At 37.2% G+C, this 23,401-nt stretch overlaps 1 protein-coding gene across 1 annotated transcript in view; it reads right to left on the bottom strand.

Annotated features, from left to right (window-relative positions):
• LIN9 (lin-9 DREAM MuvB core complex component) overlaps positions 1–18,319 on the bottom strand; it is a gene marked incomplete at its 5' end in the record, with an annotated part of 32,332 nt that extends 14,013 nt beyond the window's left edge. The window contains 10 exons of the mRNA XM_081312790.1: positions 160–258; positions 406–525; positions 1,116–1,249; positions 2,132–2,289; positions 3,747–3,872; positions 4,619–4,752; positions 6,175–6,279; positions 9,196–9,290; positions 14,266–14,298; positions 18,241–18,319. Of these exons, the coding sequence (XP_081168916.1) occupies positions 160–258; positions 406–525; positions 1,116–1,249; positions 2,132–2,289; positions 3,747–3,872; positions 4,619–4,752; positions 6,175–6,279; positions 9,196–9,290; positions 14,266–14,298; positions 18,241–18,319 (1,083 nt within the window). The remainder of the gene's footprint in view (positions 1–159; positions 259–405; positions 526–1,115; positions 1,250–2,131; positions 2,290–3,746; positions 3,873–4,618; positions 4,753–6,174; positions 6,280–9,195; positions 9,291–14,265; positions 14,299–18,240) is intronic.
• Positions 18,320–23,401: the final 5,082 nt, after the last annotated feature.

The raw sequence follows: 23,401 nt of genomic DNA, 5'->3' as shown, positions 1-23,401 counted from the left end.
GTTTTATATTTTGGACAAAATAATGATTTCTCACAAACATCGCTCTCTAATATTATACATAAGAAGGATCGATTACTTTTAATAGCAGACGTTTATCATCCCTGAACAAAAAGTTTCAGTCCATCAATACAGGTAAAACTGAAAAACATTGAGACTTACCACTTGGATAAGGAATTCTATTGGAAAGCCACCTAATGTTTCACTATCTGAACCTGAAATTTTGTTTTTCCAAGAAGATCCTAATAAAGGATCACTGTCCTACAAAAGAAAAAAGGTTGCATTTAATAATTTGTCTTTTTTTTAAAAAAATCACTTTAAACTTTAGAATGTTTTGAACTATTAATTTTGTCTTTAAAAATTCAGCTAATTAGTAAATGAAGCAAAATTTAAATTTACATCACTTACTGTAATTGGTGACTGAAGGGAAGGTGTATAATGTAATTGGGGAGGTGTCATAATATATCTAGAAGGTCGTTGCTTTTGTCCAAAGGCAGCAATTGGCATGGTATCATGAGGTTCGTTACTCTGAAGTTATGAAGGTAAAAATAAATTAAAAATGATTTTATATACAGGTAGTTCTCTACCTATGACCACAATTGAGCCAAAAATTCCTGTTGCTCAGCAGCACAGTTAAGTGAGTTTTGCCCCATTTTATGACTTTTCTTGTTACAGTTGTTAAATGAATAACTGCAGTTGTTAAGTTAGTAATATGGTTGTGATTCTGGTTTCCCCATTGACTTTGTTTGTCAGATCTCCAAAAGTGATCACATGACTCCAAGATACTGCAACTGTCAGAAATATATGTCAGTTGCCAAACATCCGAATTTTGATCACATGATCATGGAGATACTGCAACATTTGTAAGTGCAAAAAAGGTCATGGGTTATTTTTCCAGTGCCATTTTAATTTTGGTCCCTAAAGGAATGCTGTAAGTTAAGGACTACCTGTAGCTAATGGAATGATGAAGTTTTAGTAGTGTTTCAAGAGTACCAAGCATATTTTAGAAACTTTGATAAAGTTGACAGTATTGGTACTGTATCTTTTCATCCCTGAATTATCTTGCATGAATATGTTTTCATATTCTAGCTCTTTAAAAATGAAAATAAAATACTTACGAGGACTTCATAATCTGGGATTGTGTGTGTCCCAAGTCCTGTCCTCTCAAAGGTTACTCTGTAAGTAGCATTAAGAGTGTCAACAGCATCAATCTGTCCAGTGAAGAGTCCATCATGGGAACCACGTAACCGCGCTATGATCAATATCACATTATTAATTGGAGAAAATTACAGTAAGGCTGCTAGGCAATGACGAAATTTAAATTCCAGGGTCAATTTAGCTTTCCAAATTCTGTGCTAGGAGATTTGAATTCTGTTATCACTATAGTAATAAAACTAAGTAGGCTTCATTTTTTTAGCATTTGTCTATTTAAAAATAATAATTTAACTTATTTCCAAGTGAGAGGATTCAGAAAGGTAGCTCTAATTTTAGAGAGCATCTCTGAAGCCTGTGATTTTATTTAGCATTGCTCGCATGATGTGAATGCCTATCCTCACAAAATTATAAAAAGTTAGGTTAGATTTTCAGAACAATGCCTATTCATGGTACATACTGTAAAAAGAAGTCAAAACTCAAAATGGTAAGCAGTTAAAACAAAATGGTACTAATGCTGCTCGATAATGCTGGATGATGTTGAGATAACTTCATTCTAGAAAGCTGATTGCAATAGCGCTGGGTATCAGTGGGGATGGATGCACCCAGGATGATCATCATGACAATCAGTCAAATTGTATTAACTATTAGAAACAGATTAAATACAGTTTGGCTGCTCAGAAAAATAAAACAATGAAAGACACCAACTACAAAAATAATAAACATACTGTGGACATAAGCATCTGATTTCAAGATAGGGTTCCTGTCAATGATGGAAAATTTTAAAGTACTATTTTCATGTATTTTACAATAAGCTGAATTGTTTTAGACTTGAAATATTTAAATCAGCTAGAATATCTTATTATGGATGGATGCAACTAGTACAGTATATGCAAAAAGGAAGGTTATTTTCAAACTATGCTAGATCAGTAAAACTCAACATCAGTAAAAAAAAGGCTTCATGTAAAAGCAATAAAATTACCTGTAACTTTTGTGCCTATTACTAATGGCAATGGAATTTCTTCTGGAAGATCTTTAAATTGAGATATATCTGCCACCTTTCGTTGTTGCAGTAATCTAATTTTTTGCCGTTTCTGTTTTAATGCTGACCTTTCCTCTTCAAAGAATGCAGAAGAACATCTGCAAACAGAAAGTGAAAATATTCTGATTTTCTTCATCTGTGCTCATGCACAAGTATGTCAAATCCTGCAGTTGGTCCTCTTGAACAGACATGTCAAACTTATGACATCATGTGACGTTGCGTGACATATTGGAACTTTTCCCCCATTACCGGCAAGGGGGAGGGCGCGGTTTCCTTGTGACACGTCTGGCCCGTGGGCCAGCAGTTTGACACCCCTGCTCTAGAAATGCGGTAAAATGTTTTTATGAAATATTTACACGTGGAAATACTCTCTAAGTAAAGCAGCATGAACTGTTTCCTGAAGGACAAGAGCCAAATATTTATATTAAGCAATGGGAAAAAGGAAAATCCAAGCCCGCCAAAAACAAATTCACCCATTAAAGCAGGGATCTTCAACGTTGGCCCTTTTATGACTTATGGATTTCAACTCTCAGAATTCCTCAGCCAGGGTGCCTGGCTGAGGAATTCTGAGAGTTGAAGTCCACAAGTCATAAAAGGGCCAAGGTTGAAAACCCCTGCATTAAAGAAACAACAGTACAGTAATAGCTATATAACAGTGCATCAGGGCTAGGCAACATGTTGCTCTCTAGATTTTTCTGTAATTCTATTCTCATGACTACAGCATAGGATGAAGTCAGCTGCATGTTGCTTGCTTCTAAAGTACTATTGACAGGCTATGAGAATCATGTTTTCATTTCAGTAATTAACAAATCAATTTTATGCACTGAAAGTTTTTTTTGGAAAAAACATTTTCTTTACTGCCTACTGCCTTCAGTGAGATTTATTCTTATGCAAATGTACATATGATTGCAACTCAAGTATTTTATATGACAGAGCTGGTGTCATCAGCATGTTAATGATACCTACTCCAAAATACAGAATGCTCTTACTAAACAGTTTTGAGAAGATCAAGGGTTAAGAATAGATCCACTGAAGGAGCTCTTTATTTTGATTCTCAAAGTGCTCTGACATCAAGTAATAAATGACTTTACCATTTTGGAAAATCAAAGTAGGATAACTTGTTATTGTGTTAATCAGGAATTGCATTTTTCACCTGCATAATTTTTATGCCCCAGAGAAACTAGGGGATTATGGTAAGAAATGCATTGTATATGCTGCTTTGTGATAAGGATACAGTATATTATATTAAATTTAAGACACAATGGGCCAATTTTAAAAATTTATTACCCAATTTTGTTGGACTCATTTACATAGCAACAGCTGTAAATCATATAATTTTCTATTAGATACAAAAAAATGAATCAGGTTTTTTTTAATAAAAATCCTAATAAATCATATTTTTTCATTCTCAACTAAATTTACGTAACATAATCTGTATTTTAAAAACAATCCAGCACTTTTTAAAAGGAAAAGATCAAGGAAAAGTAAATGTCACCAACCATACACACAACATAGCCTAAAAGACCCAATTCTTCAAAACACAGTAAGGTTTTACCTTCGGGGCTTTCCCATTAATCGTCTAATTTTTCCCCATTCCACTCTGGTTAATTTCCTTGTTTTCAGATTTGGAAAAGATTCTTTCAGGCAAACACAAAAGTCGTTATCTCCTTCAAACAATGGCCTATTAAACACAAGTGTTATTCTGTCACTATAGGCACAAATGTTTTTGGGAATTATGTAATAATATGTTCAGGCAAATGTAAATTAAGTGTAACTTAACAGTAAATTTTGATTCTTAAATCTGTGAGGAATGAACAGTTACCAATTTAATGTAATATTTATCAGCTTTAATTTATAATTATTACTCATAACTAGATACAAAATGTTAAAATATTTTACTATATTTTCCCCTATATGCATATATTTTCTCTCTCTCTCTCTCTCTCTCTCTCTCTCTCTCTCTCTCTCTCTCTCTCTCTCTCTCCCTCCCTCCCTCCCTCCCTCCCTCCGTATATACTGTACTAGATACTGTATGCAGTACATGCTGTTATCTGTTAGAAATCAATTCAAGGTACAATATATAATTGCTTATGCTATGAAGCTAAGCAGATATGGGTCTGAACGGTACTTTGATGGCACATGTTCAGGGAATACTAGAGATTCAGCTAGATTGAGAAGCCAAAAATGTATCCTCTAGATCTGGGAAAAAACATTTCCAGATTGCTGTCAAGAAAGAAACATAAACATGACTATGAAGTCACAAGAAATTGAGGTTGATAAGAGTTTTCTCTATTATTTATTTTTTTATTTTGACAATATTTAAAGTTTACCAGCAAAGTTGTTTTAACAATATTAAATACCATCAAATATATTTTGCTATATTTCTATGAGTTAAATTTTGAGTAGTAAATGAAAAGTCATACATACTTATCTATATTTGAATAGAACCATTCATATATACACCATTTGTGGGCCTTAGGAAGTTTGAGTAAATTACGTAGCCGCAAACCAATCTTTTGTGATGCTTTTTTGTCTGGTGTTGGTACTGTTACAGTAAATTTCTAAGTAACAAAGATAAACAGAGGCTTATTAATATATGACATTTAAGCATTTAAAGTGAAATATTAATAATCAATAAAGGTAAAGGTAAAGGTTCCCCCGCACATGTGTGCTAGTCGTTTCCGACTCTAGGGGCCGGTGCTCATCTCCGTTTCATAGCCGAAGAGCCAGCGCTTGTCCGAGGACATCTCCGTGGTCATGTGGCCGGCATGACTAGACGCCAAAGGCGCACGGAACGCTGTTACCTTCCCACCGTAGTGGTCCCTATTTTTCTACTTGCATTTTTACATGCTTTCGAACTGCTAGGTGGGCAGAAGCTGGGACGAGTAACAGGCGCTCACTCTGCTACGCGGCACTCGGGATTCGACCCGCCAAACTGCCGACCTTCCGATCGACAAGCTCAGCGTCCTAACCCACTGAGCCACCGCGTCCCTAAATAATAATCAATAGAGGTTTGCATTTTTTTGGATTTTATCTACCATATAGAATACAATAATCTGCAAATGTATAGCTTTTTTACATATTTTTTAACACCTCAATGTAGTGTTAGCTCCAATTAGTAACTTCCACAAAAGGACAGGCTCATCTATCCATAGAAGATTGTTATATAATGATGGCTCAATCAGGAAAGAAAAGTGAAAAGCTTCTTCCAATCTCCCTATGCCCTTGCTTTGGAATGAGTATCATGCCCTTAGAACAGTGAAGCTGAACCTATGTCATGCGCATGAAAAGTGACACGCCACACCATTTTGGGTGACACACTATTATTCACTAACATCCAATAACCTGCCTCATTCTCACATAATTTTCCAAAGCTCCTGAGGCTGCACAAGAACGGGGTGTGCTCTTGCGCAGCCTCCAGAAATTGCACAGCGTACAAAAAATCAGTGAGAACAAGGAATCCTTTTGCACTGTTTTTGAAGGCTGCAGAGATCGCAAAAGAGCATATTCTCCAAAGCCATTTCAAGAAGGTCGGTCTTGTGTGACCTGGAGCTGCCTTGGCTGATGGGTCACAGGGACCTGTCAAGAGAAAGAGGACATTGCTTGAGGGTAAGAGGCATGCTGCAGATCCAACAGATTCTGGGGATCATACACAATTAGACTGCATTTTTTTTATTAAAGAGTGTATACTGTATGTAAGGAATTCTTTCTCTTTTGTTTGGGTTGCGTGTGTGTGACATGTCAGCAGAGTCAAGTTAAGCATTTTCCAAAGTTTTGACACTCTGAGCCCAAGAGGTTCACCATCATTATCTTAGAACATACTTTTAATGGAAGGAATGGATTACAGGTAGAACCAGCAAATTCCTTTTCTACTGGCAAAAAGTGACGCTAAGTTTTTAATATACGGTAAGTATGCTCTATGTTTCACAAACTTGTTAATAAGCAACCTACTTATATATGAATGGCTTCATATATAAGAATACCTGTGGCGCCATTCCAACTCTCTGATTTCTTTTTGGTGATCTTGTATTCATTTGTCTTTCATCTTCTTCACAAAAGGAACGAGTTCGTTTGGAATTTCTGAAAGGCTGCAACCAAAAAAATACAACCAAACAAAAACTTGATTTGCAGACTGTGAGATTTCATAGTACCAGTTCCTGCAGCATAGCAAGATCCTTATAATTTTTTTACTAGAGAAAAAAAGCCTTCTCTAACTTAATGTAAAGCAACAGGGACATAATTTGAGATCAAAGGAGAAAAAAGGGCAGGATGGGTGAATTCACTGATGAACATCCAGAGATCTAATTATAAGTACATGTAGCCAAATTTATAATGAAACTCTCTGATATTCACATACATAAATCAGTAAAAAGCTTCTTACTTGCAGGAGGACTTAGTCCTCATAAAGCAATTGAAGAGACAACAGCTTCTCTAAAGATTATCTCTCGTTGGCAATCAAGTTTCAATCTATAGTGTTGGTAAGAAGGAGAATTAAGCCCATCTGGCTATCTGACATAATACCAATAGAGGAGTAATCCAGAAGAAAATCTAGAATCAAGGAGTATTATTAGTCTTGAGACTGATACCTATGGGTCTGTTGTGTTAGATCAGGGGTCTTCAAACTTGGCCCTTTTATGACTTGTGGACTTCAACTCCCAGAATTCCTTAGCCAGCGTGCCTGGCTGAGGAATTCTGAGAGTTGAAGTCCACAAATCATAAAAGGGCCAAGTTTGAAGACCCCTGTGTTAGATGCATAAAGGTAAAGGTAAAGGTTCCCCCGCACATGCGTGCTAGTTGTTTCCGACTCTAGGGGCCGGAGCTCATCTCCGTTTCAAAGCCGAAGAGCCAGCGTTTGTCCGAGGACATCTCCGTGGTCATGTGGCCGGCATGACTAGATGCCAAAGGCGCACGGAACGCTGTTACCTTTCCACCATAGTGGTCCCTATTTTTCTACTTGCATTTTTACGTGCTTTCGAACTGCTAGGTGGGCAGAAGCTGGGACGAGTAACAGGCACTCACTCGCGGCACTTGGGATTCGACCCGCCAAACTGCCGACCTTCTGATCGACAAGCTCAGCGTCCTAACCCACTGAGCCACCGTGTCCCTTGTTAGATGCATAGTTGATACCAATTATCTAACGAGAAACCCTGGGCTCATGCTCTTTCCACTTGAGAGAATAGTATTTCTCTAGTAGACTATTGATGGAAATAGAAGGGAATGAAGAAGGGTTGCTGCAGTTCCATCTATGCAATATAAACCATTTGAATTCCATCCATAATATCATTAAGACTTAGTGCCGAATAATCTGTTCTCATCAAATGGAAGACTTTTAATCTTGAATATTCAATGTGGGATGGCAACATAGGGTGATGAAAAACGCTGCAACACAATAAGCCATATTTAATTCAGGTTTGGCAAAACAAATCGCTACTATATGACAAATCTAAATAATTTGCCACTTGTTCTTTGTGTTCTGTACCAGCCTGCTACCGGCCTTGCAGAAAGGCAACCCCTGTACAAACGGCAGAGGCTGGAAAACGTCTGAGGCTGGAAAACGTCTGCCAAGTTTATTACACAAACAAACAACAAAACATGAAACAAGATACCGGAGCTTTGATCCTCAAACGGAGCGGTTGCTTTCAGCAACCAGCCCTTCCCCAAACACTCCCTTTATTAGAGTTCAGGGCGTGGCCTCCCTGTGCCTCCTTCCGAGAAGTCCCACAGCCTTTCTCTGCTTGCTCCTACTTGACTGCCTCCTGCGTCGGGCGTCCTTGAACAGGGCCAGCTGTGGGTCATCATCATCCGCACTGTCGGGCTCGCGCAGCTGAGTCTCCACCAAGTAAGAGGGGCCTGGCTGGGGGCTCTGCGGAGCCTCCAAGCCATCATCAGCAAGTTCGTCTTCAACACCCCGCTCCTCCCCCTCGTCTGAGTCATCCGAGTCATCCGACCCAGCTGCCGAACCCACAGGCTGACCCTGAATCACAACACTTTGTAGCTAAAATAGGAATGGAATAAGGCAGGGGTGTTAAACTCGCAATGTCACATGACGTGTCGTGACTTTTTTTCCCCATTGCCGGCAATGGGCTGGCAGTTTGACACCCCTGGAATAAGGGATGCTGTTCCTTACTCCAACATTAACGCCTAACTCTGTTACAGTAGAAGCATCACAGTCAAATTTCCATGATCAGCATTGAATTCTACCCATGGACAAGGAGGGAAAATTCTTCTTCCAAACTGTCTTCCACATAATTTTCTTTTGTATGAAACTTAGTGGCAACCTAGAACGAGCAAGATGGCTGCAGCCAAGTTCATTGTAGAGACTAACTTCATACCTTTGAGGTACTGTATATCTGATGGATTAACTTCTATCGCAAAACAAAGTCAGTTTGTTATAGTAGTTAAAGCTTAGAAATTGGGAGACTGTGATGCCTAGTCTCACTTTAAGCACAAAGTCAGAGGGGTGACCTTGGGTTAGTCACTCTCTCTCAGAAGCAGGCAATGACAAACCACTTCTGAAATCTTGCCAAGAAAAGTGCACGGACTTGTCCAAACAGTTGCCAAGAGTCAACACTGAAGACACAAACCAAACCAAAAAAAGATTTAAAAACCCAATTGTTCAAGGCACCTGAACAGGTAGACTTGGAGAGACTTACAATAACTTCAGAATCTGTCACCCTTACGGCTTGCTTCCTGAGAGATTTCTCAAATTAGAATGACTACAACAAGCCCTCTTGGTGAATGCCTCCCTGTACTTAGAAGCAAGATACTTTTTTAACAAGTGTGCACAGGATTTTTCTTTCCGTTTTCATCAAAAATGTTAACTTTCCTGTTTTATAATCAAGCAAAAATAATTTGCACCCTTCATATCTTACAATGGAAAGGAAAAGAAAAGAAATAGGTTTAACTAGCTTTGTAGACTAGACCAGACAAGAACACAGTGTTTTGGAAGAATGATGGACAAACATGTATTAAATCAACTTATAAAGATAAAAGTTGCTTCTTACCATTTCTACAGTAACCCCTACATTTTTGCCTTTCCAGATGGGTGTTTTCTGCAAAGAACTGAATTTTTCATTCCATGTATTTGATAAACTTCCCTCTGTTATGAATAAGTTATATAGTTTAAATATAATTCCTTTTACAAATTATACATATTCTTAATATTAAAATATGAATTATGTCAATTACATTCTTATTCTGGGCATTTACATGAAATAAATTTCAAGTTGTATGATTTCAGTTCAACCCTAGCAGTATATTTTCAGAAACAATTTTTCAGCTTTCTTTGCTCTTAAACCCAATCAATTATATTTGTATTCTTATACCTGATTTTTATTTTCAGATTAAATTATACCTCCCTCCCCCATAAAGGGAGGGGGGAGTAGCATTTGCTTCACAATGATCCATCAGGGACAAACTTGCTAATATGCCCCGGACAAAATTGGACAGTGGTATCTGCAGGATGTGTGGAAAATAAAGCAAGACTGTAATTGTGGCAATAGAAACCCTACATCTTTGGTATGTGTATCAACGTTGCATACATGCACAAAAGGGTGAAACATTGATTGTCGCATTGCAACCATCATCTTGAAACACCCCCCCATCTGATACTACTGCAACTGGCATCAACTTTGTATAAACATTGATTTTAATTCACAAAGTTAGAACTTATCAGCCGGAAGTGCTGTGTGGCATAGTGTAACTTGGGCTGGTAATTTTGTGCAACCCGTTTTTTAACTAAAAAGTTATGTGAAAGCCTAGTTAACCAAAACTCTGATGGCCTGTGGAGAAAAACCTATGATGAAAATTATAGCATATGGCAGAATACAGAAGAAATGGGAAATACGTAATAGATCTGAATTAATCTTATGAAATAAAGTTCATCAACTAAGTGGAAGTGAACGTTTGGTTTAACCGAAAAGGCTAAAATGCATAGCATGTATAGTGGATATAAAAGTCTACACATTCTTAAAATGTCAGGTTTTTGAGATGAAAAAAGGAGACCAAGTTAAATTACTTCAAATATTTTTCCACCCTTAATAACATATAAGATACAATTCAATTGAAAAACAAGCTCTAATAAAAAAAACTTACATAATGTGGTAGCATTAAGTCTGCACACTTATAGGTAGGGATGTGGCTGTGTTCAGAATTAAACAATCACATTCAAACTGATGTTAAATAGTAGTCAGTACACACCTGCCAGGAGCTGAAGGAATTTCTGGCAAGTACTGGGTACGTACTACATGTGACAATAATTTAAGGGATTCTTCATATGTCTGGGCTATGGGAAAGGAAGGCAAGATGGAAGTCTTTTCTTATAAAGAAAAACATCCAAGCCTGGCTGGATTTACAAAAACATATATCAAGTCTGACAAAAGCACATGGAAAAATGTGTTATTGGCTGATGAGACCAAGGTTGAACTTTTATGGCCATAATTCTAAAGTGTATGTTTGGTGCAAAAACAAGAGTGCACATCAGCAAAAGTACACCATACCCACAGTGAAGCATGGTGGTGGCAGCATTATGCTTTGTACTTTTGGAACAAGAATTATGACAGTTCCAAATTTCAGTCAATTTTGGCACAAGATGTTCAAGCCTCTGCTAAAATACTGAAGATGAAGAAGAATTTCACATCTTGGTGACCCAAAACTTACCTCCAAATCAACAAAATAATAGCTTCACCAGAAGATCAAAGTTTTGGAGCCAACCAAAGCCTGGGACCTGAACCTAACTAAAAATCTGTGGGGGTGACCCGAAGAAGGCTGTGCACAAGAGATGCCCTTGCAATCTAACAGATTTGGAGCGCTTGTGCAAGGAAAAGTAGGCAAAGATTCCCCAAGGCTGATGTATCACACTGACTGAATGCTGTCATAAATCAAAAGATGCTTCAATCAAGCATTAGTTTAAGGGTGTGCACCTTTATGCAACCATGTTATGTTTTTTATTGTTATTTTCTCTTCAGTTTGTTTTTCAGATGAATTGTACACCTTATATCTTATATGAAAGGTGGAAAAAATTCTGATGTGATTTATCTTAGTGTGAATTTTTTTTTGCATCTCAAAAACCTGCCATTTTAACAGGGGTGTGTAGACTTTCTATATCCACTGTATATTGAGAAAGAAAATATATTTAACTGCAAGGAAAGTACTGTGGCTATAGACAAAAGAAAGAAATTATCAAGATTGAAAGACTGAAAGAGGCAAAAAAGTGCAAAGTAATTTTGATGGAAATAAAAAGTTGTTTTGAAATTAATTGCATGAAGAGAGATAAATAAGGAGTCTCCAGCACTCCATAAAATGATGAAATGATGTAGGATGAAACAGAAATGACGAATTCTGGTGTATTTTAAACATTTGTATCGGAATAATAGTGACATATTGAAAAGTGGAATTTAAACAAATGCTGTAAATGATAGCATGGAAGAAAAAAAGCAATGGTGAACCCTGTGTAGGAGTCTTGAATATGGTAAAGCTGGGTGTTGATGATGTACTAGAGAAATAAATTTAGATGCTTGAGAAGTGACTGTGTGACTTGTTTAAGGTGATCACATGACCTCGGGGCACTGCAATTGTTATAAATATGAGTCAATTGCCAAGCGTCTGAATTTTGATCATATGTCCAAGGGGATGCTACAACTGTCTTAAGTGTGAAATATGATCATAAGTCACTTTTCCAGTGCCATTGTAGCTTTGAATGGTCACTAAATGAATTGTTGTAAGTTGAGGACTACCTGTATTGTACATGGACTATTCAGTTAATTGTATCTGGAAGGTTTTGGCAGAATTCTGATTGAAAGGGAATGTTAGATGATAATGAACAAAATCTGGAACGTGCACTGTGCTTTCTGTTTGGCAGGAGATGTACAGACTTGATTTGTTCTTCTTCAGCTCATTAAAAACATATACAAAAGAATATTATATACTAGTTGATTCATAGGAAGTGTATGATAAAGTGAATAACTTGATTTGTGGAATTCTTGTGTGAATACAGACTTGAATGTTAATTACTGAATGCACAAAAATGTTACATGATAGAAATAGACTATGTGAGAACTGAATGCTTAATAAATGGCTCAACATTGGATGGGGTAAGGAAGAGATGTCTCATGTTTACTCATGCTTAATGTAATTATGAATGAATATGGAACATTTGTGTTGAAATTAGAAGTGTATTTATCTGGGATGTGAATGCGTATTCAGTTTTATATCCATGTAATGCTGTATTGTTGGTCAAGGACCCAAATGATTGTAGCACAAATAGCAATCACACTTAGATTTAAATACTGCTTCATAGTGCTTTACAGCATTCTCTAAGCAGTATTAGGTTGTATGATACAACAAATCAATTATAGTCATATAATTTTTATAGGATTATAAAAATTAATTTTTCAAAGGCCATAGCAGAGAAATAGTGTTTTTTACATAAATGTTTTTCATAAATATTGAAAACAACATAGGATTATGTATTTTGCTTTTGTAAAATATGGGAAAGTGGATGGAAAAATTTATAATATACAAATGTTGATAGAATGGTTGTGAGTAGTATGTAGTCTGTACAAAGAATGAATGTTTGTTGAAAGAAGTGAAAACAGCTATGCATGTTAGCTGTGTACTTTATTATATAGGAAAGAGAGTTCGGTATGCCAGAAGAAATATAAAAGCTGAATGCAATGAGAATAAAATACTAAGATACTAAATAGTATCAAGAATGAATAGTGGGTTGAATACAAATCAGTACAAAAGAAGCATGCTGAGATGGTTTGATCAAATAAAAGGAATGACTCATAAAATATACTAAATATGACAACGGAAAAAATCCAGAAAATCAGCTGGAGGAGTTAATGAAATTCTTTTCTTACCTCATGCCTTGCATTTCTTTGGCTTACTTTTTTAGGATGTGGCATAATATTGCTTACCCCAAAAAGGAAGAGGGGTGTGTGTGTGTGTGTGTGTGTGTGTTTAAATGTTTTCTCTTTCCAGTCTGAGGGGGAATCCTGAGCATTTTAGGGGAAAAATATAATATTCATTTCAAAATGATGGATTACAGTACTTTTTAAAGTAGAGTTTAAAATGATACATTTGATTTTTAATGCAGAATTTAAAAAAATATTGAGTTAAAGTTTCAAATTTCTTAAGATACAATATTCAAAGAAAAAATAATTTTGATATTTAAATGGACCCCAAATTTTCCATTTCATGCCTATGAAAGCAAAATTGGAAACTCTTCTCAATTTATTTATCTTCTTCAACTTCACATTCTTATTTCTATACAGGAAAACTATCTAGAAATGTATTGTAGAATAAATACATATTTATATTCAGATAAATTCATTTCATATTTTTCTTGCATAGTTAAAATTTTCATTCTGGAAAGTTTTGTGGATTAACTTAATCTTTGTTTTACCCATTAATTTATTTGCCTTCCTTTATTATTTATTGGCTGTTTTCACAGAAATACTGAATATGTCTGCTTGATCACTGGATGTTTAACAGAAAAGCAGCATATACAAAAATAAAATAAACAGAGCATAATAAATTGAAGTTCATTACACATATGCTTATACACAGATGCACATACTCAATTTCTCCACAAATGCCATCCTCTGTAAATACATTCCAGCTAATCTGATGTCATCTGAAGTTAAACCTTTTGAGTTGAGCTTGATTCAATAAATATAATCACTTGACTCCATATTTATATAGTCACTTTATGAACATTTATCCTACAACTTCTCTCTCATTCAAATACTAGTTGGTGCCAATTTTGCTTTGTACAAGGTTAACCAATTGCTGCTACAAATGAGTAGGCAACTTATAAAATGGGTTCATACAACTCATTAAATCATGACTTGCTTGGGCTCACTATGATGCATAAACCCAGGCACTTCACTTGCAAATTATGGTTTTATGATTGATGCTATGTGAACAAAGCTACTGTATCTTGTCCAACAAACTATGGTTAAAAATACTGCAGCTTGTGCAATGTATACATTCAGTCATAATACTCCTTAAATAAGAATTTTGTAAAATTCACGAACACTGTATATGAAGAAATAATCTGGTTGTCCTACCTTTCAAACTAACCAAGGCTTTTGCTGATGAACCTGAAACAAATAACAAAACTCAATAAAGTCATGTTATTTCTAATAATAAAGTTATTAGTCTTGCTGCATTTACATCTGACAAATTTAAGAGCTCAGTCTTTAAATTCATTAGTTGAGAACAGGTTCAAAGACATTATATTATTCTAGATGGATCCAATCCAAGCCTTTCAAGTAGGCTAGCACTGAAGTTGGCACTGCTAATTTACCATTTCCCCAAATTTACACAACTTCTGCTTAGTCAGCATGGCACAGCAAAATTAAGGATGAAATGGTAGATTTGCTGTTCCACTTTTCTGTACTCACTGTTAATATATTGACTTCGTATTTTGATGTTAAAAAGACAGCATTTAAGTCATATATATATAGATGTAAACTGATTTTAGAACATTTACAGACTCGTATTGTATACAAATAAATATAACTCTGGAAATCTACAGCTTTATTAAAAATATTTTAATGTTGCAAAAAAGCAACATTAAAATGTAAAACAAAATTAAAATGTAAAACAAAACACCAGCAGCATAGTAGTATAAATTAATGTATATTAAATCACAGTTTGATGCTATAGGGATTTGTGCTTGCTTATTTCTCAAATTTTAATAAACTTGTTACATTCAAATGGTCACACCATAAATTTTACTTCCCTGCAAATCAGGATCAAAGTCTCATATCAATGGATAATCTGTTTTATTACCATACATTTATTGCAATTTCATACAAGGTATAACAGAGGATGACCACAAAGGAAACTTTCAGTGGAGTTTGAATGTATATTGTTTATTCAACATTACAGAAGATGCTTTAGTATCTCTTTAGTTTTACTATAATACTGTTATATTATTTGAGTGTGTAGATCACACTGAAATAGTAAATCCTACACATGGCTTATAAAATTTTACATTAAGGAACTGAAATAGTTCAAGATGAAATAATATAACCTACAATTGTTGGGTTTATATATCTATGCACCAGATCAGGTTTTTCTTTAAGAAGAGGAAGCTATGAACACTTTTAAATTTTATTTTAATATATTTTAATAATTCTCCTTTGATGAAGGATTATATCTTCACCAACAGAGTTTTAGCTCAATAACAACAAAGATAAGATGTAGGAAGATGCAACAGTCTGTTGAATCAAGCCACTGTCCTATCTAGTCCAGTATTCTGTCAGATGCATTCCAGAAACTTACAAACATGGACAGTTACAATGCTACACCTGAAATTATTTCTTCAGGTGGCTAACCTTAATAGAATGTTCTATAGATTGGAGAAATTTGTTAAATTAATAACCTGCCATGTTCATACTGCCAAATGATTCCATACCAACAAATAATGTATTTATTATAAGTTATTTCTATTTTATAATCACCAATTCATACATTGTTGTATTAAGCTAATAAGATGTTTCTCTATGTCATAAAGCAATGCAAGTTTTCTCAACCAGATTGGCTAATCATAAGCCTTATTTACTCAGCAATAAGAAATTGATAAACATGTCTAATACAGTCTATACAGTACTATGCTTTGCAGCCCTATTCTGGCATCCAACGTACTTCAACTTGTTTTCCTCAAAAATATATTTAGGGTTTTACTTTAAATTGGGGAATTTAGATAGCAGATTGTTTGAGAATTACGGTATCTAATTTTCTAAAAATGAACTTTAATTATATGCATGTTAATTTAAACTGTCTTCTCAGTATATGGGCATGTATTTATGCAGGTGACAGCTCTAAAAAGGCTTGCTTTGTAGAATCAGAAATTCCTCAAATATTATTCTAAATCTCTGTCCTCTGAGAATCTTCATAGCCAGATGTAGAACTTAGTAGACTCTAATACCTAGTATTTCCACAGCTGTGACCTCTTGTATAAGAAATATATAATCACATGAATCCCAGCCTACAAATTAAACTTCTGAACTAGAAAACCTCAGCATTTGAAAGAATTAAATCAATATCAGAAACAGGCTTTTCTAACCAGATGTTAGATTCTGGCTGTCAATTTTGTCTGGAGTTTATGAAAGCTAAACTCCAGCAATATTTACAGAAACCTAAGGTTATGTGCCTTAGGTGGTATATTTGGAATGGCATGAGATTACAATAATAATTTAGATGTGAATAAAACTTAATCTTATTTAAAACATAATTTATTCCCCATGTAGAAGAATGTTTCTAGTACATCGAAGTATCAACAAAATGTGATAGTCATGCTCTCAGCATTTGACTTAAGCAGTCTATATTGAAGTGATTTGCAGGGGATCAGAATTTCTTCTGCAATACTAGTAATGAAGAATTCAATCTTCTCCTTAAATTACAGCGCTGAATATAAGAAGCATGGAGTGATGCAGATTTATATTTATATAAGGAAGAAGTACGCCATGCATTCAAGTCCTGATTTTAATTTAATTCCGGGAAATGATTTCCAACAAGGTCTGACAGTTGAATGTCAGGATTCTATATAAAACAAAATTAGTTCTTCATATCTGATATTTGTTCATTGCTGCTCTATCCCCAATTGTTCAGTCAGTACTTTCAGAGGTGTACCTTCGATTTTCAGTTTAAAACATTTGACTTTGCTTTCAATAATTTTGCTAGTCTACTAATTTCACCATACATATGGGGCCACTCACAATATAGTAGCATAATTTCCCAGATATAATACACAAATTGTTTAAATATATAGTATGTAGACAACCTGGACCATAAGAAAGGCTGAGCACCAAAGAATTGAGGCCTTTGAACTATGGTGCTGGAGAAGACTCCTGTGAGTCCCTTGGACTGCAAGGAGATCAAACTGATCAGTCCTAGAGGAGATCAACCCTGACTGCTCTTTAGAAGGCCAGATCCTGAAGTTGACTTTGGCCACCTAATGAGAAGGAAGGACTCACTGGAGAAGAGCCTAATGCTGGGAAAGATTGAGGGCAAGAGAAGAAGGGGACAACAGAGAATGAGGTGGCTGGATGGAGTCACTGAAGCAGTAGGCGTGAGCTTAAATGGACTCCAGAAGATGGTAGAGGACAGGAAGGCCTGGAGGAACGTTGTCCTTGGGGTCGCGATGGGTTGGACATGACCTCGCAATTAACAACAAATCTAGACAACCATCGAAACAGGACTACGTGTGACTTGCTTTTTTATTTACAGACCATTAAAAGATTTCTCACCTATATAAACAACACTATCATTTTGATATATAGAAGATTGGTATATACAAGAGAAGAGGTAGGCATAAACCGGTACTTAATACGCTACAGTTTCCTACGAACCAGCGCACTTCTCCTCAGAGTAAAAGTCAAACAGACAAATATCTCCAAGCATACCGGAGGCTAAAGTCATGACAACTACTTAGAAGGATGCTCACAGTAAGACAAATATCACCCTTACTTTGTTTAAGGGATGAAGCTGTACTCGCTGTCCCTGCCTACCCCAGAGAGGCGTAATGCCTCTCACTGCCCTACACAAGGCTTCTCTGCTCGCTTTTTAAAAGCGTGCATTCTTCCCTGCGAAGGACGGAGCCAATCCCGGTTTCGGCCTGCTCCAAGTCTCGGGGTTCTGGGTGCGGCTCAGTCCCACCAGGAGAAGGGCAGCTTATATAATAGCGGCTTCCGGCCCTGCTCGGTTGGCCTCTCCCCCTCAACCCCCCTTCCAAACTCGAGAGAGAGAGGCCGTCAGGAAACAGCTGGGCCAGGCACCGAGAGAGAAGATTGTGACGCCGGCCCCGCGCAGCTCCGGCTCCTAACTACTACTACCACTACTACTACTACAGCAGCAGCAGCAGCAGCAGGAGCAACAAAAGAAGTCGCAAGCACCGGCGCAGAAGCAAGACCCAGACTATGACTCAGGACCAGGGAGCAGAAGAAGTGTCCGGTAGCTAGAACCTGTATTTCAGGAGTAGGTGAGCCGGAAGGACTGGCGGAGGGGCAGAGCGAGGGGCAGAGCTCGCTACTCACTCTCGTCAGGCAGCTGATCCAACTCCGCCATCTTGAAGGAGCCGCGCCGCTTTTTCAAAGGCTGCCTGTCGCGGTGCATTGTGGGGGAGGAGACGGAGTCCTCTCTCGCTTGCCTGACTGGTGGGAGAAGGCGGGACGTGAGCGAGTCGCTCGATTTGCCCGGGCTCTACGAAGAACCAGGCGGGAACTCGACTGTCTCTTGCTGTTCTTCGGGCTCGGCGAAAAAAGTTGTTACAGTTTCAGGACAGTTTGACTGTTATTTTGCCATAAGGCGAGGAAACGAGTTGGGGAAAAATGGACGGCAGCATGCAGTGGCCGCATCTGGTCGCTAGCTTCATCGGTGGGTGCTCCATCACAGGAGGTTTTTAAGAGATTGGACACTTAATTTGTCTGGCATGGTACGGGGTCTCCTGCTCAGGCAGAGGGTTGGACTAGAAGACCTCTAGGGCCCCTTCCAACTCTGTTATTCTGTATTCTGGACAGCAGATTGTACAGGCAGTCCTCGATTTACAACAGTTTGTTTAGTGACTGTTCAAAGTTAAAATGGCACTAAAAAGTTACTTATGACTGGTTTTCAAGCTTCTGACTGTTGCAGCATCACCAAGGCAACATGATCAAAATTCAGACACTTGGCAATTGATTCATATTTATGACAATTGCAATGTCTTGGTGTCACTCAACATTGCTAGATATGGCACAGGTCTAATTAGCAATAAAATTGGGGCATTTGGATTTTGTATGATTTTTATAAGTGATAAAAATGCTTTTATTAGATTAGATAATCTTTATTGTCATTTTTTTACTGTAGGCACAACGGCACACATTAAAAATGAAATTTAGTTGCTTGCTCTCAAGTGTAACAACACATATTTAAACATACTGTACACTATATATTATATATTTTATCATGATTTTTAGATGAGATCTGGCCATAATCAGATTAAAAATCACTACAGATTGAAATATAAAAATCACTGATCTTACTGTTTCAATTACAGCTATGTGCAAGAACATATGTAGGACATTGTGTCACATAAATTCATATATTTCCAGTGCTTTTTTTGTAAAAGAAAAAGGTGCCGGAACTCACACCTGTCATACAACCTGCCTTGCCTACCCTACAAGGTTCCATCCAAAAAAGGTGCCGGAACTCCGTTCTGAGCGTTCTATGAGAAAAAAAGCCCTGTATATTTCACATACCCCTCTGGGTTATATGATGTAACCTGGCACTGGCTACTGGACAAATTGTATTGATAAGATAGAATATCATCTGGGAAGGATCTGGAATATGTGTGAACTTGTTGATCCCAAGGAAGTAGATGGGGTTCTAGGATATGTAAACTCCCCAACATGTTGATTAGATTCCTACTCCATTTGGCTAGCAAAAGCTGCCAGCATGAGAGGAGGCTGGATGCAGATGGTGGTTAATATGACTTTGTGAGAGGAGATAATGCCACCTACTTTGAAGGGACATGTTGTGTGCCCCCTCCTCAATCATTCATCCTAGTTGTCTTAATTACATTTTTTTTCCAACTTCCCCTTATGGAAGGTTGCTGAAGAAATGACAGGAGAGCAAGTGAAGAAGACATCATGAAAAGCATATTATCTCAATTCTTTTTTGTCTAGCTTTAGGCCTGGTTATAGGACTTAAGACTGCATTGATTTTTGTTGACCTTGGGTTGAGATATAATAGTGAGAGTGTAATGCTCACGATCCTGCTTGATTTTTCCCCCAACATCCTTCACTACTATTGACCATAATAACCTGGGATACCTGCAAATATTGGAAGTGTGCGCTTTTTTCCTGAATGGGCAGTTCCAGTCGGTGAAGAGGTCAAGCTCTCAGGCTGTGTAGTGTAGGATGTCTTGGGGTCTCTCCTCTGCTGTTCAACATCTACATCAGACGTGTCAAACTCGCAATGTCACGTGATGTCGCGCGACACATCGGAACTATTTCCCCATGATGTGGCGGGCCGGCAGTTTGACACCCCTGATCTACATGAAGCTACTGGGGAAAATCATCCCTTGGATGGAGTTGCACTCCTGCATGTAAATCAGTTCTGCAATCTGGGTTTTTTCCTGGATTCATAGCTCTTTTAGGAGGAACAGGTAAAGATGTGGTCAAAAGGACCTGCACAGCTTCACTTTATGTGCCAATTGCAGCTATTCCTAAACTAGGAGTTATTGTTGACAAACCTGTCACCTCAAGCTTGGCCTGTGGCACGATGGTTAGAATGCAGTACTGCAGGCTACTTCTGCTGACTTCTGGCAGTTTGATTCTCACTGGCTAAAAGTTGACTCAGCCTTCCATCCTTCTGAGATTGGTAAAATGAGGACCCAGATTGTTGGGGGCAATATGCTGGCTCTGTAAACTGCTTAGAGAGGGCTGTAAAACACTGTGAAGCGGTATATATGTCTTAAGTGCTATGGCCATCCATGTTGTCCTCTATAAATGAAAATGTCTAAAATTATCTTTCTTGTATTTAAAGAGCATAAATTGATTTTAAAGCAGGCAAACTGCCGGCCCATCATACTGAAACTGCGCCCACCCCATTGCTGGCAATGGGAAAAAAGTCACGATACGTCGTGCAACGTAACAAGTTTGACATGCCTGTTTTAAAGGATAGGATGTATACAGACATTAAGCAATCTTTCTGAGGTTGATTTGGGTGTCATGAATACTGATTATAATTCAGAGCTACTGATAGCAATGCCTACATTCTCATTCTCATTCTTGAAGCTAGATTAATATGGATTTTGCATGGACTTGCATGAAATTACCATTTGGCAAACGCAGCATGAAGCCAATTATCTTTCCAAAGAGGTGCCGATTTTTTGTTGCCACGGGTTAACTTCTGACCACAGACAACTCTTTTTGTCCTATAAAGCTATAAAAAGATTTATCTCCCACATATTTCTACAAGGACAGTTGAAAAAAATCTGTATTTTAAAAAAATAAATCCTCAAATAGGAAGAAAAAATGGAAAGAATGTGCTTCCTTGAATGTTTAGAGAAAAGCCAAGATATAAATTTAATAATTAACAACCCATATGGTCTTTTCTGTCAGCATTAAAAGAAAGTTTGCCATCTTCTGGGACTTTTCAAAGATTCCCTTGTCTGTCAACATCTAATCAGGGTGAAACCTCCTAGCTATGCCAGCTGCTGAGGTGTAACTGCTTAGCTATATATCCCGACAAACAATTGGAAATGTAGCTACACACAGTGAACTCTTCTTTTCAAGATCAATAAAATGTAATCATCCATGTCAGGATCGCACTATGATCTTCCAGAGGACCCCCTGCTCAAAAGTAATTTGCAATTTACATCCCAATTACCCTTTTAAACTATATGTATAATCAGTGCTTTTTTGTGAAAGAAAAAGGTGTCGGAACTCACACATGTCATACAACCCGCCTTGCCTACCCTACAAGGTTCCATCCAAAAAAGGTTCCGGAACGCCGTTCTGAGCATTGTATGACAAAAAAAGCCCTGTGTATAATAATGCCTGGGCAATCTAAGTAAGATCCTGGAATCCTTGCCTTATAACATTTATAGATAGCTGAGCATTAATCTCTATATACTTCTCTTCCTATTAGGTCCTGTTTTGTCTGTTAATCATGTGAAGTGACAAAATTAAGTACACGTTACCAGAATAAATCATGTATAAGAAAAATACTTACATGTTTTATACAGATCATAGATAAAAAGGTGGTTCTTAGAGCAGAAATTTTAGGACATAACTGGTCCTAAATAATCTATTACAATACATAACTGCCTTTCTATTGCACAGAGATATTGATCTTTTATTTTTATTTCAAAGCATAGAGGTCTGAAAATTCAAGTTAGTTAAAACTTTCACATGTGTACAACTAGTTCACCATTTATTATTTTATTTAGTGTGCAGTTTACCTTTGCAGCAAAGTTCATTTCATTTCTATTCTGATTGTTACAAGACAAAGCTGCAGTTGAGCCATAAAAGTGGAAAAAAGCAAGGTCGAACATGAGGAATTACTTTCTTGTAGTGAATTAAAATGATGTGTGGGCATTATGTGGCTACATGGGTTTGGCAAAGAAGTATCAGCTTCTTCAGTGTTATCATTGATTTGCCATTCACTCTGACTAGCCATTAAGTGTACTTCCTTTTGACAGTTGGTGACTAAATATCATGTTTGGGATGCAAAGCCATAGTAAAAACAGGTCCAGCTCTGTGTGTTATTATAAAACTTAATGCAAGGTAAAATTGTGCACAAAGACTGGAAGGAACCAAAACATCTGTATCTATGGCTGTTACACATGCCTACAATTGTTTTACAAGCCTACAACTTGGGGCCAGGTTATTTGACAGACCGCCTCTCCCAATATCTACCCAGCCCACCAGAGCAGGAAGGCAGAGTATTTTGCAGGTCCAACTATCGAGCAAGTACATTTGGTGGTACTTAGGAAAAGGGTTTTCTCTATGGTAGTTCTCTCGCTTTGGCACATCATTACCCCAGAGATAAGATTGGCCCACACACTGTTTTTCTGCAAGATCTTGAAGATATGGTTGTGCCTGTGGGCTTGAGGACCCCATTTGGAATGAATCATGTGTCTTGATTGATTCTGTTGCCACCATGGTTAAATTGTGAATTTTTAATGTTGTACATTACGCAATCTGTGAGAGCTGGGCAGCTATAATTATTTGTTAAATAAATAAAAGGGCAACATAATTATTCTGGAGTTTGATATTGCAGCTGGGCATGATCTGTAAGAAACATGCAACCCAATGTCAGAGAATGGTAGTAGTGTGCAAAGCAGTACAGTAGGTGCCTTACTCCTCACATGATGCAGCATGCAAAGTACTTGTTTTTTAATGAAGAAATATAGCAATATAGAAACAGATTGCTAAGTTGTGGGTGTAAAAATGAAAATTATTTCTTCCTCCTCATCAACAAGTCTGCTAAAGATAACGGGAAAGGAAGGAGGTGTACATATGTAAGAATGAATGGCATCTATGAGTACATGAGGGGGATATGCATATTAGGGCTTTGCATCTTCAAAAATAATTTGAAAAATACTTCAAACCTCATGCAAACAACCACAGCTATCATTCATAAAACAGCTCTTCTAATTTAGGCTTCTGCACAAGCGTGAAAGCATTATGGCAGAGTCAAAACATTAAAGTT

This window comes from Vipera berus (genome assembly GCF_964194415.1).
Source record: "Vipera berus genome assembly, chromosome: 1".
Classification (NCBI taxonomy): Eukaryota; Metazoa; Chordata; class Lepidosauria; order Squamata; family Viperidae; genus Vipera; species Vipera berus.
Note: the sequence above shows the minus strand (reverse complement) of the source record. Positions and strands in the feature narration are given on the sequence as shown.